Source organism: Bombina bombina, chromosome 1 (assembly GCF_027579735.1).
Source record: "Bombina bombina isolate aBomBom1 chromosome 1, aBomBom1.pri, whole genome shotgun sequence".
NCBI lineage: Eukaryota > Metazoa > Chordata > Amphibia > Anura > Bombinatoridae > Bombina > Bombina bombina.
In genome coordinates, this window is record NC_069499.1 from 1,278,975,188 (window position 1) to 1,278,992,090 (window position 16,903).

General features: G+C 40.6%; 1 protein-coding gene across 1 annotated transcript in view; it reads left to right on the forward strand.

The window, feature by feature from the left end:
• Positions 1 to 5,049: 5,049 nt before the first annotated feature.
• The window catches only part of LOC128648620 (pyrethroid hydrolase Ces2e), a 117,423-nt gene continuing 105,569 nt past the window's right edge, over positions 5,050 to 16,903 (forward strand). The window contains exon 1 of the mRNA XM_053701400.1: positions 5,050 to 5,187. Within this exon, the coding sequence (XP_053557375.1) occupies positions 5,127 to 5,187 (61 nt within the window). The 5' untranslated portion in view covers positions 5,050 to 5,126. The remainder of the gene's footprint in view (positions 5,188 to 16,903) is intronic.

A 16,903-nucleotide genomic window follows, 5' to 3' on the forward strand; every position in this document is an offset into this window, starting at 1 on the left:
CCTGAATTAGAATGTCCTGTCTCAGAGGCAGAGACCAAGGTGGACAGGATGACATGTCCACTAGATCTGCATACCAGGTCCTGCGTGGCCACGCAGGCGCTATTAGAATCACTGATGCTTTCTCCTGTTTGATCCTGGCAATCAAACGAGGAAGCATCGGGAAGGGTGGAAACACATAAGCCATCCTGAAGGTCCAAGGTGCTGTCAAAGCATCTATCAGGACCGCTCCCGGGTCCCTGGACCTGGACCCGTAACAAGGAAGCTTGGCGTTCTGGCGAGACGCCATGAGATCCATATCTGGTTTGCCCCAACGTCGAAGTATTTGGGCAAAGACCTCCGGATGAAGTTCCCACTCCCCCGGATGAAAAGTCTGGTGACTTAGGAAATCCGCCTCCCAGTTCTCCACGCCTGGGATGTGGATCGCTGACAGGTGGCAAGAGTGAGACTCTGCCCAGCGAATTATCTTTGATACTTCCATCATCGCTAGGGAACTCCTTGTCCCTCCCTGATGGTTGATGTAAGCCACAGTCGTGATGTTGTCCGACTGAAACCTGATGAACCTCAGAGTTGCTAACTGAGGCCAAGCCAGAAGGGCATTGAGAACTGCTCTCAATTCCAGAATGTTTATTGGAAGGAGACTCTCCTCTTGAGTCCATGATCCCTGAGCCTTCAGGGAATTCCAGACAGCGCCCCAACCTAGTAGGCTGGCATCTGTTGTTACAATTGTCCAGTCTGGCCTGCTGAAGGGCATCCCCCTAGACAGATGTGGCCGAGAAAGCCACCATAGAAGAGAATCTCTGGTCTCTTGATCCAGATTCAGCATAGGGGACAAATCTGAGTAATCCCCATTCCACTGACTTAGCATGCACAATTGCAGCGGTCTGAGATGCAGGCGTGCAAAAGGAACTATGCCCATTGCCGCTACCATTAAGCCGATTACCTCCATGCATTGAGCCACTGACGGGTGTTGAATGGAATGAAGGACACGGCAAGCATTTAGAAGTTTTGTTAACCTGTCCTCTGTCAGGTAAATTTTCATTTCTACAGAATCTATAAGAGTCCCCAAGAAGGGAACTCTTGTGAGTGGTAAGAGAGAACTCTTCTCCTCGTTCACTTTCCACCCATGCGACCTTAGAAATGCCAGAACTAACTCTGTATGAGACTTGGCAGTTTGGAAGCTTGACGCTTGTATCAGAATGTCGTCTAGGTACGGAGCTACCGAAATTCCTCGTGGTCTTAGTACCGCCAGAAGAGAGCCCAGAACCTTTGTAAAGATTCTTGGAGCCGTAGCCAACCCGAAGGGAAGAGCTACAAACTGGTAATGCCTGTCTAGGAAGGCAAACCTTAGATACCGGTAATGTTCTTTGTGAATCGGTATGTGAAGGTAGGCATCCTTTAAATCCACTGTGGTCATGTACTGACCTCTTTGGATCATGGGTAAGATTGTCCGAATAGTTTCCATTTTGAACGATGGAACTCTTAGGAATTTGTTTAGGATCTTTAAATCCAATATTGGTCTGAAGGTTCCCTCTTTTTTGGGAACCACAAACAGATTTGAGTAAAACCCTTGTCCGTGTTCCGACCGCGGAACTGGGTGGATCACTCCCATTAGTAAAAGGTCTTGTACACAGCGTAGAAACGCCTCTTTCTTTATCTGGTTTGTTGACAACCTTGAAAGGTGAAATCTCCCTTGTGGAGGAGAAGTTTTGAAGTCCAGAAGATATCCCTGAGATATGATCTCCAACGCCCAGGGATCCTGGACATCTCTTGCCCAAGCCTGGGCGAAGAGAGAGAGTCTGCCCCCCACTAGATCCGTTTCCGGATCGGGGGCCCTCACTTCATGCTGTCTTAGGGGCAGCAGCAGGTTTTCTGGCCTGCTTGCCCTTGTTCCAGGTCTGGTTAGGTTTCCAGCCTTGTCTGTAGCGAGCAACAGCTCCTTCCTGTTTTGGAGCAGAGGAAGTTGATGCTGCTCCTGCCTTGAAGTTACGAAAGGCACGAAATTAGACTGTCTAGCCCTTGGTTTGGCTCTGTCTTGAGGCAGGGCATGGCCTTTACCTCCCGTAATATCAGCGATAATTTCTTTCAAACCGGGCCCGAATAATGTCTGCCCCTTGAAAGGTATGTTAAGCAATTTAGATTTAGAAGTTACATCAGCTGACCAGGATTTTAGCCACAGCGCTCTGCGCGCCTGAATGGCGAATCCGGAATTCTTAGCCGTAAGTTTAGTTAAATGTACTACGGCATCAGAAATAAATGAATTAGCTAGCTTAAGGGTTTTAAGCTTGTGTGTAATCTCATCTAATGGAGCTGAGTCAAGGGTCTCTTCCAGAGACTCAAACCAAAATGCTGCCGCAGCCATGACAGGCACAATGCATGCAAGGGGTTGCAATATAAAACCTTGTTGAACAAACATTTTCTTAAGGTAATCCTCTAACTTTTTATCCATTGGATCTGAAAAGGCACAGCTATCCTCCACCGGGATAGTGGTACGCTTAGCTAAAGTAGAAACTGCTCCCTCCACCTTAGGGACCGTTTGCCATAAGTCCCGTGTGGTGGCATCTATTGGAAACATTTTTCTGAATATAGGAGGGGGTGAGAAAGGCACACCGGGTCTATCCCACTCCTTAGTAACAATTTCAGTAAGTCTCTTAGGTATAGGAAAAACGTCAGTACTCGTCGGTACCGCAAAATATTTATCCAACCTACACATTTTCTCTGGGATTGCAACTGTGTTACAATCATTCAGAGCCGCTAACACCTCCCCTAGTAATACACGGAGGTTTTCCAGCTTAAACTTAAAATTTGAAATGTCTGAATCCAGTTTATTTGGATCAGATCCGTCACCCGCAGAATGAAGCTCTCCGTCCTCATGTTCTGCAAATTGTGACGCAGTATCAGACATGGCCTTAGCATTATCAGCGCACTCTGTTCTCACCCCAGAGTGATCTCGTTTACCCCTAAGTTCTGGCAATTTAGACAAAACTTCAGTCATAACATTAGCCATGTCTTGTAAAGTGATTTGTAATGGCCGCCCTGATGTACTTGGCGTTACAATATCACGCACCTCCTGAGCGGGAGATGCAGGTACTGACACGTGAGGCAAGTTAGTCGGCATAACTTCCCCCTCGTTGTCTGGTGAATGTTGCTTAACATGTACAGATTGGCTTTTATTTAAAGTAGCATCAATGCAATTAGTACATAAATTTCTATTGGGCTCCACCTTGGCTTTTGAACATATTGCACAAAGAGATTCCTCTGTGTCAGACATGTTTAAACAAACTAGCAATTAGACTAGCAAGCTTGGAAATAACTTTTTTTAACTGAATTTACAAGCAATATGCAAAACGTTACTGTGCCTTTAAGAAGCACACAAAAAACTGTCACAGTTGAATAACAATGAACCGGATTAGTTATAGAAACCAAATTTTCACAGTAAATGCATAAATTTAGCAAAGGATTGCACTCATTAGCAATGGATGATTAACCCTTAATATCAGAAAAAACGGATAACAATTGAAAATATAAGCGTTTTTATCACAGTCAAAGCACAGTCTCACAGGTCTGCTGTGAGTGATTACCTCCCTCAAAACTAGTTTTGAAGACCCCTGAGCTCTGTAGAGACGTCCTGGATCATGCAGGGAGAAGAAGGCAGACTGTGACTGAATTTCTAATGCGTAGTAAAAGCGCCAAAATAGGCCCCTCCCACTCACAATACAACAGTGAGGGAAGCTCAGTAAACTGTTTTAATTCAAAACAAACGACAGCCATGTGGAAAATAACGCCCAAAACAATTTTTCACCAAGTACCTCAGATAATTAAACGAGTTAACATGCCAGCAAACGTTTAAAATCTAATTTATAAAATGTCATTAAAAGCCTGATGCTAGTCGCTCACACTGCAAGTTAGGCTAAAAGTTATATGCATACAGTATTTTCCCAGTGAAGTGCCATTCCCCAGAAATACTTAAGTGTAAACATACATACATATCAGCCTGATACCAGTTGCTACTACTGTATTTAAGGCTGTACTTACATTATATCGGTATTAGCAGTATTTTCTCAGTCAATTCCATTCCTTAGAAAATAATATACTGCAACATACCTCTTTGCAGGTGAACCTGCCCGCTGTCCCCTGTTCTGAAGTTACCTCACTCCTCAGAATGGCCGAGAACAGCAAATGGATCTTAGTTACGTCCGCTAAGATCATACACAAAAGTCAGGTAGATTCTTCTTCAAATGCTGCCTGAGAAAAAAACAACACACTCCGGTGCCGTTTAAAATAACAAACTTTTGATTGAAGATATAAAAACTAAGTTTAATCACCACAGTCCTCTCACACATCCTATCTATTAGTTGGGTGCAAGAGAATGACTGGGTGTGACGTAGAGGGGAGGAGCTATATAGCAGCTCTGCTTGGGTGATCCTCTTGCACTTCCTGTTGGGGAGGAGTTAATATCCCATAAGTAATGGATGACCCGTGGACTGACTACACTTAACAGGAGAAAAAGATATTATATTGCAAAAAAGACTGTGTTCATCTAAGATGTTTAATCAACGCCAGTGTATTGTATTGTATTGAACTGTGTATAAAACAAAAACAGACTTTCCCTAAGTTTTGTTACACACCGGAAAATTCCAGTAACCATTAATGCTAAGTCAATCTCACAATCTAAAGTGGAAATATTGCTAAGTGTATATATATATACCAGCATTGTCTGTAGGTGAGCGGTGAGAGAAAACTGCTCGTTAGCACCGCACACCATTACCGACAAAACTCGTAATCTAGCCGACTGTAAATTGCACTGATGTATTGCCTTTGCACTGTTTATATTATTGTGGACTAACTAACATCTTTCAATAGAAAAAAAGTTGAGAGTAGTACATGCAGGCTGCAGAATGAAGGGTATTTCTAAAGTTTACTTTCCTTTTAAATAAAAGAGCAAATTACTTATTAAGCCTCAAATAAAAGAGGTGGGGACTGTGTCATTTGAGGTTGTTACACAGTGCTATGATCCCATTGGTTGATTACTTTTTTCCTGTTATGATGTCACTGCTGCTGTAGGGATTCAGTATAGAACTAAATGCAAAATACGAAGCCTCCTGTCTTGCAGTAAATTTGTTCTAAACATGATATCTCTGATCCAAATCCTTCTCTTTTGGTCCCTGTCCGTGCAGCTGCAAGTCAGTGGTGAGTAAAACAAACTGTCAGAAGGTAATATGTATGTGTTTTGTAACAGAAAAGGAACATTCCAGTACAATAATCTATTTCACTAGAGCCCTGTGTTTTGCATGCATAAGAAACAAATATGTATTTTTGTTTATTTAAAGATCATCTTGGATTGGAAATTCAAGAGTGAAATGTATGAAACTTTATTTTTCTAAATATTGTCAGTTTAGGAAATAAATATTGGCAACCCTTACTTTACTGTTAGGTTCCTCGCACTCCCTAATTGTGAATGTGTCTAAGGCTTCAGACATGTAGAGTTGATCTCTGTAAACAGACTCTTAAAGGGACATTAAATACTAAAATACATGTATTGAGGTTATTATTAGTGGGTGCCAATATGTTGAAATCTAGTTTTCACTGAATTCCAATGCTGATGTGTTTGTATATGTGCAGCAACTCTCCTTCAGATACCTACAGTGTAGCCTGGTCCCAAAATGTTGGCACCCATAATTAGAGTTTGGTGCATGACATTTATTTAGTGTTTAATGTCCTTTTAAAAAGTTGTATTCTTTATTTAAATAAGAATACTTGTGTGAAACCATGTTCTGCTTTTATCAGGTTCTCTGTGATCAAAGCAACATGAAAGACAAAATATTGATGATTTAGACAGAGCGTGCAATATAAGAAAATCCAATTTTGTAAAATGTACCTTTTACTGTTGGTATCCCCTATAAATGTGTAGCTACATTCAATGACAGAATAACAAGGTAGCTTCAGGAGTGTGCACATGTCTTCAGCACTAGTGTTTGCAACAATGTATAACATTCGGCTAGATTACAAGTTTTAAGGTATGAGTGAAAAAGCAGCATTAAGGCTCATAACGCTGCTTTTTAACTACCGCTGGTATTACGAGTTTTGCAGGTTTAGGGGCACTGCACATTTTTTGGCTTTAACGCAAATTAACTTACGCAATTTGCGTAAACTCTATTTTCAATGGGACTTCCATAGCGCCGATATTACAAGCTTTTTCTGGGAGGCCAAAAAGTGAGCGGTACAGCCTATCCCGCAAGATTCGTAACGCAATTTAAAGTCAGTAGTTATGAGTTTTACACTACAAAGCTGTAGCATAAAACTCATAACTAAAGTGTTAAAAAGTAAACTAACACCCATAAACTACCTATTAACCCCTAAATCGAGGCCCTCCCGCATCGCAAACACTAAAATAAAATTATTAACCCCTAATCTGCTGCTCCCAACATCGCCGCCACTATAATAAACATATTAACCCCTAAACCGCCGCACTCCCACATCGCAAACACTAGTTAAATATTATTAACCCCTAATCTGCTACTCCTAACATCGCCGCCACCTACCTACATTTATTAACCCCTAATCTGCCGCCCCCAACGTCGCCGCCACTATACTAAATGTATTAACCCCTAAACCTAAGTCCCACCCTAACACCCCCTAACTTAAATATAATTAAAATAAATCTAAATAAAAATTGCTACCATTACCTAAATAATTCCTATTTAAAACTAAATACTTACCTATAAAATAAACCCTAAGCTAGCTGCAATATAACTAAATAGTTACATTGTAGCTATCTTAGGTTTTATTTTTATTTCACAGGCAAGTTTGTATTTATTTTAACTAGGTAGACTAGTTAGTAAATAGTTATTAACTATTTACTAAGTACCTAGCTAAAATAAATACAAATGTACCTGTAAAATAAAACCTAACCTGAGTTACACTAAAACCTAACCTTACACTACAAATAAATAAATTACCTAAATTAAATACAATTTCCTAAATTAAAAAAAAACAAGCACTAAATTACACAAAATAAAAAAAGAAATTATCAGATATTTAAACTAATTACACCTAATCTAATAGCCCTATCAAAATAAAAGAGCCCCCCCCATATAAAAAAAAAACTATCCTAAACTACAGAAAGCAAAGAATTGCACAAGCACCAAGGGTATAAATCAGCTTGTTTGCAGTTGTGCCAACTATTGGACCTGCACCAAGGTCCCAAGAAGTCAGTCCAAAAATAATGATATAGCTGCACCACCAACTGTATTAAAACATCATGATTTTATTGTGCCACTTAAAACAGACAATGTTTCGGACCCATGTCCTTATTCATGTCTAACATACAACTCTAAAAACAAACCTTATAAAGGCTGCGGCTCCACCCACCACACCTGTTCTCACCTGTGTTCAATTAATACAAACTTTTTTGTTTTGCTTAATGCCATCTAGTGGTCATTATTTACATCTCTAATTACATTTATCATAGTTTTTCAACAAAGGACATAAAGAGAACAAAAAACTTTTTTTCATCATTGTTAATCATACATCAAGTTAATCTACTCAGTACACAAAATAATTGAATATACACTTAGTCATTAGTTATTGTATTGCAATGTATTATTTTCAAAAAATAACATACAAAACATAAAAAAGGGGATTTTTTCTTTTCTTAATTCTTTTTCAACATTGCTAATTCAAATATCTTTTGAAGAAAAGCCAATTTTAATTGAAGGGCAACAATTAAAATTGGCTTTTCTTTTAAAGGTATTTGAATTAGCAATGTTAAAAAAGAATTAAGAAAAGAAAAAATCCCCTTTTTTATGTTTTGTATGTTATTTTTTGAAAATAATACATTGCAATACAATAACTAATGACAATAAGTGTATATTCAATTATTTTGTGTACTGAGTAGATTAACTTGATGTATGATTAACAATGATGGAAAAAAGTTTTTTGTTCTCTGTATGTCCTTTGTTGAAAAACTATGATAAATGTAATTAGAGATGTAAATAATGACCACTAGATGGCATTAAGCAAAACAAAAAAGTTTGTATTAATTGAACACAGGTGAGAACAGGTGTGGTGGGTGGAGCCGCAGCCTTTATAAGGTTTGTTTTTAGAGTTGTATGTTAGACATGAATAAGGACATGGGTCCGAAACGTTGTCTGTTTTAAGTGGCACAATAAAATCATGATGTTTTAATACAGTTGGTGGTGCAGCTATATCATTATTTTTGGACTAAACTAAACTACCAATAGCCCTTAAAAGGGCCTTTTGCGGGGCATTGCCCCAAATAAATCAGCTCTTTTATCTGTAAAAAAAATACAAACACCCCCCCAACAGTAAAACCCACTACCCACACAACCAACCCCCCAAATAAAATCCTAACTAAAAAAACCTAAGCTCCCCATTGCCCTGAAAAGGACATTTGGATGGGCATTGCCCTTAAAAGGGCATTTAGCTCTTTTTCAATTGCCCAAACCCTAATCTAAAAATAAAAACCACCCAATAAACCCTTAAAAAAACCTAACACTAACCCCCGAAGATCCACTTACAGTTTTGAAGACCGGACATCCATCCTCAACGAAGCCGGGAGAAATCTTCATCCAAGCGGCAAGAAGTCCTCAATGAAGCCGGGAGAAGTCTTCATCCAAGCCGGCAGAAGTGGTCCTCCAGACGGGCAGAAGTCTTCATCCAGACTGCATCTTCTATCTTCATCCATTCGGAGCGGAGCGGGTCCATCTTCAAGACATCTGGTGCGGAGCATCCTCTTCAATTGAAGTCTTTTTCCCGAATGAAGGTTCCTTTAAGTGACGTCATCCAAGATGGCGTCCCTTGAATTCCGATTGGCTGATAGAATTCTATCAGCCAATCGGAATTAAAGGTGAAAAAATCCTATTGGCTGATGCAATCAGCCAATAGGACTGAGCTTCAATCCTATTGAGCTCGCATTCTATTGGCTGTTCCAATCAGCTAATCGGAATTCAAGGGATGCCATCTTGGATTTTTTTTACAGGTAAAACAGCTGATTTCTTTGGGGCAATGCCCCGCAAAAGGCCCTTTTAAGGGCTATTGGTAGTTTAGTTTATGCTAGGTTTTTTTTATTTTGATAGGGCTATTAGATTAGGTGTAATTAGTTTAAATATCTGATAAAAATAATTTTATTTTGTGTAATTTAGTGCTTGTTTTTTTTTCTAATTTAGGTAATTGTATTTAATTTAGGTAATTTATTTAATTGTAGTGTAAGGTTAGGTGTTAGTGTAACTCAGGTTAAGTTTTATTTTACAGGTAAATTTGTATTTATTTTAGCTAGGTAGTTAGTAAATAGCTAAAAACTATTTACTAGCTAGTCTACCTAGTTAAAATAAATACAAACTTGCCTGTAAAATAAAAATAAACCCTAAGCTAGATACAATGTAACTATTAGTTATATTGTAGCTAGCTTAGGGTTTATTTTATAGGTAAGTATTTAGTTTTAAATAGGAATTATTTAGGTAATGATATCAATTTTTATTTAGATTTATTTTAATTATATTTAAGTTAGGGGGTGTTAGGGGTAGGGTTAGACTTAGGTTTAGGGGTTAATAAATTTAGTATAGTGGTGGCGACGTTGGGGTGGCAGATTAGGGGTTAATAAATGTAGGTAGGTGGCGGCGATGTTAGGGGCGGCAGGTTAGGGGTTAATAATATTTATCTAGTGTTTGCTATGCGGGAGTGCGGCAGTTTAGGGGTTAATATGTTTATTATAGTAGTGGCGATGTCTGGAGCGGCAGATTAGGGGTTATTAAGTATAATGTAGGTGTCGGCGATGTCGGGTGTGGCAGATTAGCGGTTAATAAGTGTAAGATTAGGGGTGTTTAGACTCGGGGTTCATGTTAGGGTTTTAGGTGTAAACATAATTTTTTTTCCCCATAGCAATCAATGGGGCTGCATTACGGAGCTTTACGCTGCTTTTTTGCAGGTGTTAAACTTTTTTTTAGCCGGCTCTCCACTTTGATGTCTATGGGGAAATCGTGCATGAGCACGTAAAACCAGCTCACCACAGCTTTCAGCAGTGCTGGTATTGGAGTGCAGTATGGAGCTCAATTTTGCTCTATGCTCACTTCTTGCCTGTTAACGCCGGGTTTTTATAAACCTGTAATACCAGCGCTGTAGGGAAGTGAGCGGTGACAATAACGTGAAAGTTAGCACCGCACCCCTCATAACGCAAAACTCGTAATCTAGCCAATTGTTAATAACACCGTTGAAAACACAGATTCCACATAGTTCTCTAGAAACACGCACACTGATGATCCTACCAAGGTATGCTCTTGTGGAAAGGAGCTTCAACAAAGGATGCCTAAAAAAAAATTGGAAAGTTTTATCTTTTTTAATTGTATGCTCTACCTGAACCATGAAATTTTAATTTTGACATATATCTCATTAAGGTGCAATATGCATGTAGAAAATAACTTATAATGTAACTAGATCACAAGTGAAGCATGATAGATAAAGCAGAATTATATAACATTAGCTTAGCGCCAGCTTTGTAAAGCAAAGGGTTAGATAGATATTTTACAATGAAAACATAACTCCACTCCTGGCTCTACTGAGCGGTTCTGTTTTCTTCTCCTAAGCGAATCACGGCACGCTGTCTAATAACAGCCAGCCCGATCACGATATTAAACTCAATATAGCTCGCTCCCACTACCCGACCAAAGCGGGAGCGAGCTACAATGAGTTTAATAGCGCGATCGGGTGCGCTGTGACTAGACAGTGTACCCTCGATGCGCTTAGGTAAAGAAAACAGACCCACTCAGTAGAGCTAGGAGCGGCGTTCTGTTTTCGTTGTAAAATATTTATCTAAATCTTTGCTTTACAAAGCTAGCGCTAAGCTAATGTTATATAATTCTGCACTATGTGCAGAATTATATAACATTATTTGCTAGGTTTACTGCCCCTTTAAGGACAACACAAAATAGTATTGAAAATGTTTAACTTTTGGAGACTTGACATACCTGAAAAATATTTTAAAATTAAGTATTTTTATACATAATAAATCAGTGCTCAACAAATATGTTCAAAGTCTAGCAGGCAGGTAATTTTGAGCATATTTTATAAAAAAATAAATATATGTATAATTTTTTTTAATATTGTATAATTTTTTTAATAAAACGCTAGTTTAAGTTTCAATGAAGCTTCTGTATTTCAATTTTCAAAGTTGCATATATATAAAGGTCAGAGAAAAGGTAAGCTTCTTCATAGCCCTATATTTTTAACAACCAATTTAAAATTTCCGGTAGAAAAAAAATACAATAGTAACACTGTAGGTACCATCTTGACTTGCCCTTTCTCCCCATACTGAGATATAATTGATCTATTTTTGTTTGTTATATGTAGCAGTTTGAGTTTCAGGGCTGCACTAGCACATTAATTAATGGAGTGGTGAGGCACATGATTACCAATACGTGGGAATTTTGATTGACTGACTGTGTTTACTTGCTCCTGCCTTTTAACCTCTAGCGCACTGTCAGCACAGCGCTACCACATTAAGCTGTATGTTTAACAGAGGTATAACAATGCTTGGCATGTTTTACTTGCTACTTGGCTGCCTTTCAACTGCTAGTGCACTCTAGCAGATTAGACAGGGTGGTGTGTGTAGATAGAATTTGCTGCCCTGGGTCTAGGAACCCAACATCTAGCACAGCATTATATAGTTATGGTAGGCAGCTTGCTCACCTACATTGTGCTGAAGTACTCCAGGGTCCCATAGATCGGCCTGGACATCTGCATCAGAAATGCAAACACCCAAGGAAACTGCTGGCCCATTATAGTGTGCACAAGATAGGAGCCCCAGCCAACAGTGGTACAGCAGACACCTGCAACATAGGAGCAGTGAGCTCCCCAAGTGCTTCCATACTGGTCAGATCTATTCTTCTCCTGGCATATATCTCAAGAGCGTGCTGTGCCTTAGTAAGCTCCTACCTGCAGTCTGATCATGCAGACTCGGCACACACTTTGCTCATGTTAGTTAGAGCGCTGCCTATTCAGCTCCCAGTTTGGACACTGTCACCATAAATGAATCGTTGCATGTATCTTGAACATCCTTCCAATAGACTGGACTGCTCCCCATTAGCCATGCGCTATTCTGGGACCCCTCAGCCTCTCGGCCTGGATAGAATCTAGCTTCATGGGCTGAATTTTAGTTGTGGCTGGCATAGGTCGGCGGGAAAAATTTGGAGGAACCTATAGGTATTTTAGGGGCTTCAATTTAAAAGTTCCAGTGATGGGGGTAGAGCCTGGCCATGCAGGGTGATAGCTGCCTAAAACTTGGCTCTGATGCCTCACGCCCAGTCAGCACAATCTTAGAGGGACTATCACCTCAATTTTAACCTTGAAACTGCGAGAGCTAATCCTAGTAAGCTACCCTGCTATATGTGAGGACAAGAGAAGAACGGCCCAACACTGCTTATAAGGGGTTTGCATCGGCTCAATCATTGGAGGCCTAGACCGGAGCCCTGTTTGATGCGTCACTGGCAGAAAAGGACCCTGGGGCTCACACAACCTCTCACTGGACAGCCACCAGCCTGACCTCACAAAGCGGAGGTTCCCTCAGAAAACCCATCGGGACTAATGAGAGGCGGGTCAGCACCATAGCAGTGACAAACATCTGACCACCGCTACTCCCGGCGCGGGCACGGCCTAGCCGGAAGAACATCTAAGAGTCACTCGATACCTAGAAGAAGTACAAAGACGCCCATCATGAGTGCACTTTTACGACCGCCACACCCGGTGAGTGACTAGCGTTGTCCTTAATCCTCGGCAGTAGTGGGCACTATATGAGAAGTAAAGATCTACTTACCGGGCAGACTGAAATCACCCACATGGTCAAACCTCCCGGTGTGAAGCTGCTTCTAATTTCGGCCCCTTAGCTCCAGCGGGCCGCAATTAATAAGTCAGTAGGGAACTGGTCGCTCTGTAAATAAAGCACAGGTGGGATAGTAGGCTGGTATTGTGGCACAATTTTAACCCCGGCCTCCTGGTGACATATATAACGCCCAAAACAGAGTGTTTGGCTTATCCGGCCCATAAAGATCTACCTGGACAAGTTATCACACATACAGTGCACACTTTTGGTCACACCTGTCTTAACAGCACTATCCTCTAGAAGCTTAGGATATAGTTCAAAAACGGACAATAAGGTTCCGGCCTCTTAATAGAACCACAGGGCCCCCATCCCATCACTAACATGTCAAATAGGAAAGGCAATAAGCCTGAAAAGGGGCAAAAACTAACAAGCCTCACCAATTACCTTAAGGCTTCCCTACCCCCTGCTGAGATGTCAGAAAGTAGACCTGCTTTACCTAATAATGGCACTTTGGGCCTGGGGACATCTGATCAGGCACTACAACAAGATTATTTAACACGAAATGATCTTAATACCATCTCATCTAAAGAAGATATAAACAAGGTCCTTTTAGAAATGAGGTCATTGTTTGGAGACCTAAAAAAGGACATCACACAGGTGGCACAACAAGTGCAGACACTTGAAAACAAGCACGACTCCCTCCAGGGCACAGTCAATACTAATTCTCAGCAAATTCAGGAACATGAGGAACATATCCAATTTCTGCTCTCTAGAATGGAGGACCTAGATAACCGGGGGAGGCGAAACAACATAAGGATCAGGGGGGTCCTGGAATCTGTTTCTAACGTAGCCCTAGAGAGATATCTCCAGGACTTATTCCGCACATTAAAAGGAACGCCAGAATCTGAAAATATACCTATTGAGCGTGCTCACAGAGCCTTGAGACCTAGACCATCTCCTAAGGCTCCGCCGAGAGACATCATTGTAAAGTTCCTCAGCTATAAAGACAAGGAGTTGATAACTCAGAAGGCAAGAACCCTCAAGAACTTAACACATGCAGGAATCCCACTTCAGATCTTCTCGGATTTAAGCCTGATTACCCTTCAGAAAAGAAGAGACCTAAAGTTCATAACATCTGAGCTTCAGACACAAGGAATACAGTACAAATGGGGCTTTCCGGTTTGCTTGGTGGCCTCTAAAAATGGAGCACAGGCCATCTACAGAGCACCACCTGACCTCCCAGAGTTCTGAAGATTCCTTGAGATTGATATCCAACACCCTGATCAATCTGAAATCTCTCCACATAATCACCCAAGACAGGGCGCTGAAAACCTCTCCCAGATGCCAACCTCTTGAGGGGTGACTGTTGTTCCTTTCCCAAGATCCATAGTCGCGCCAAGGAGGCCTGATAAGTATAACTGTTTGCTTGTCACAAAATTTGTACTTGTGTCCTCCTCAGTTGAGGATAATAACTCTCTCGGACTGGGCTGTGTAATGCCTATTTAACTTGAACTCATAAGGATATGTGATATTATGTTTTCACGTTCTTACATGTTATTGTGTTTCATATAACAATGTTATATACCTAATGTTGAAAGTTAAATGTACAAATTTTTTAGTCTACATAGTGGGTTAAAAGCAATGACACGTTGGGTTTGGGTTGCTGAGGGCTCCTATATAACATGGTAACCATGCCATAGCCTAGTCTAGGGAGGCTGGGGCCTTGAAGGGACTACTCCAATTAATACTTTAATACAAATATTAGGATAATAGTAGTACCATTTGTCATCCATTAACCCCATTACCACTGCATCCCCTAGGGAACTATCCCTTAGGCCGTGGAATATAGATTATTAAGATAACATTACGGTAAGTTTGCCATCCGCTACCGGTGGCTGCAACAGACCATGCCCCCTTTTCCCCAATAATAAGGTACGCCCAGCCTTAAACGCTTGGGTATTCCCTGGTTCACATTTTAGCATTAAAAATACTTTATTTATAACTAAACAGTATTGTAATGGTAATGAAGCACAGCCCGCTTGCTCCCACAAAACGCCACCTTAATACTAAATCACCAAGGAGGCCTGATAAGTATAATTGTTTGCTTGTCACAAAATCTGTATTTGTGCCCCCCTCAGTTGAGGATAATAACTTTCTCAGGTGGGGCTGTGTAATGCCTATTTAACTTGAACTTATAAGGATATGTGATGTTATGTTTTCCTGTTCTTACATGTTACTGTGTTTCGTATAACAATGCTATATACCTAATGTCGATAGTTAAAAGTACTATTTTATTTTAGTCTGCATAGTTGGTAAGAGCAATGATATGTTGGGTTTGGGTTGCTGAGGGCTCCTATATAGCATAGTAACCATGCCACAGACTAGTCTAAAGAGGCTGGGGCCTTGAAGGGACTGCCCCAATTAACACTTTAATACAACCATTAGGATAATAGCAGTATCATTTGTCATCTCTTAACCCCATTACCATCACATCCCCTAGGGACTCATCCCTTAGGCCGTATAATGTAGATTATCAAGATAACATTATGGTAAATTCACCATCCGCTACCGCTGGCTGCAGCAGGCCATGCCCCCTTTTCCCCAATAAATAAGGTACACTCAGCCTTAAATGCTTGGGTATTTTCTGGTTCACGTTTTAGCATTAAATATACTTTATTTATATCTAAACAGTATTGTAATGGTAATAGAGCACAGCCCTCTTGTTCCTATAACACGCCACCTTAATACTAAATAGATAAAAGTTATTAATAATTGCACTCTCAGGTGGGAGGATAGTTTTGTAATTGACTTGTGTTGGGAGTTCAGACTTTACCTGGTTGAATTATTTACTTCTTGGTATTCTGGGTTGTAAATTACAGTTGCTCTTGTTTTCTACATTTATAGATGATGTGATTTGTTCCCTTAATTTGCGATAATCTTTATTTTTCATATTATTCACCGTCTGACTGGGCGGGTGGATACTGACCCCACGCTTACTTTGCTGTACTTCCCCGTCTCCCTTTGTTGTAGTCGGGAGGAATAGTATAAGTGTTTTCTGTTTCCTCTATTCTTTCTCATTCCTGGTGACATATTGTTATCCATCACCTGATTTCTATCTTCTTTACTTCTCATCTCTCTATTTCTTTCTCCTCTTTTTCTCTATCCCTTTTTCTCTTTTCTCCCGTCAACCCCTTTCCCTCCCCCCCTTTTTTTTTCCTCTACCTCCCCCCCCCTTCCCTCCCCCTCTTTCCTGTCCCACCATTCCTTATAATCTTACCAGTACCTCGGCCAAACACTTGCTGCCCAGAATGGCACTACAGGCCACACATAACCTGACCATTATGACGCTCAATGTAAAGGGTATTAACATACCTGAAAAAAGATCCAGCTTAATTCGAGATGCAACTAGATTGCACTGTGACATTTTATACATACAGGAGACCCACTTTAAAAAGGGGAGGGAACCGCGCTGGCTTAGTTCCAAATTCCCACTGGCATTTTTTGCATCTGGCCCTACAAAAAAAAATGGGGTGGGGATTTTCATCAAACATTCAGCAGCTTTTAATGTGATACATGAAGAAAGGGACCCAGAGGGTCGTTATTTGGTAGTGGTGGGCACCCTACACAGTAGGCCAGTGACATTGGTAAATGCTTACTTTCCAAACCAAAACCAAAATAAATTTATGACAAAACTCACAAACAAAATTTTGGAATTGCAAAAGGGAGCTCTGCTCCTTGCAGGAGATTTCAATTTACCTTTAGACCTACAGCTGGACACCTCTAAAGGAACAGCTTCCATCTTAAAATGAATCATTAAGCAATGTAATGCCAGATTAGAAGAGCTAGCAATACATGATACATGGAGAACTCAATATCCTACGAGACGTGACTATACATTTTTTTCACACCCCCACGATTTAAACTCCAGACTAGACTACATATTCACTGATCAGTCGACGTTGGCTTACGTGACAAATACACAAATTCTCCCTATAACCTGGTCCGACCACGCTCCAGTTCTCTGTAAATTGCATTGGCCTACGATCCCGGACCGCCCCTTTATATGGAAATTTG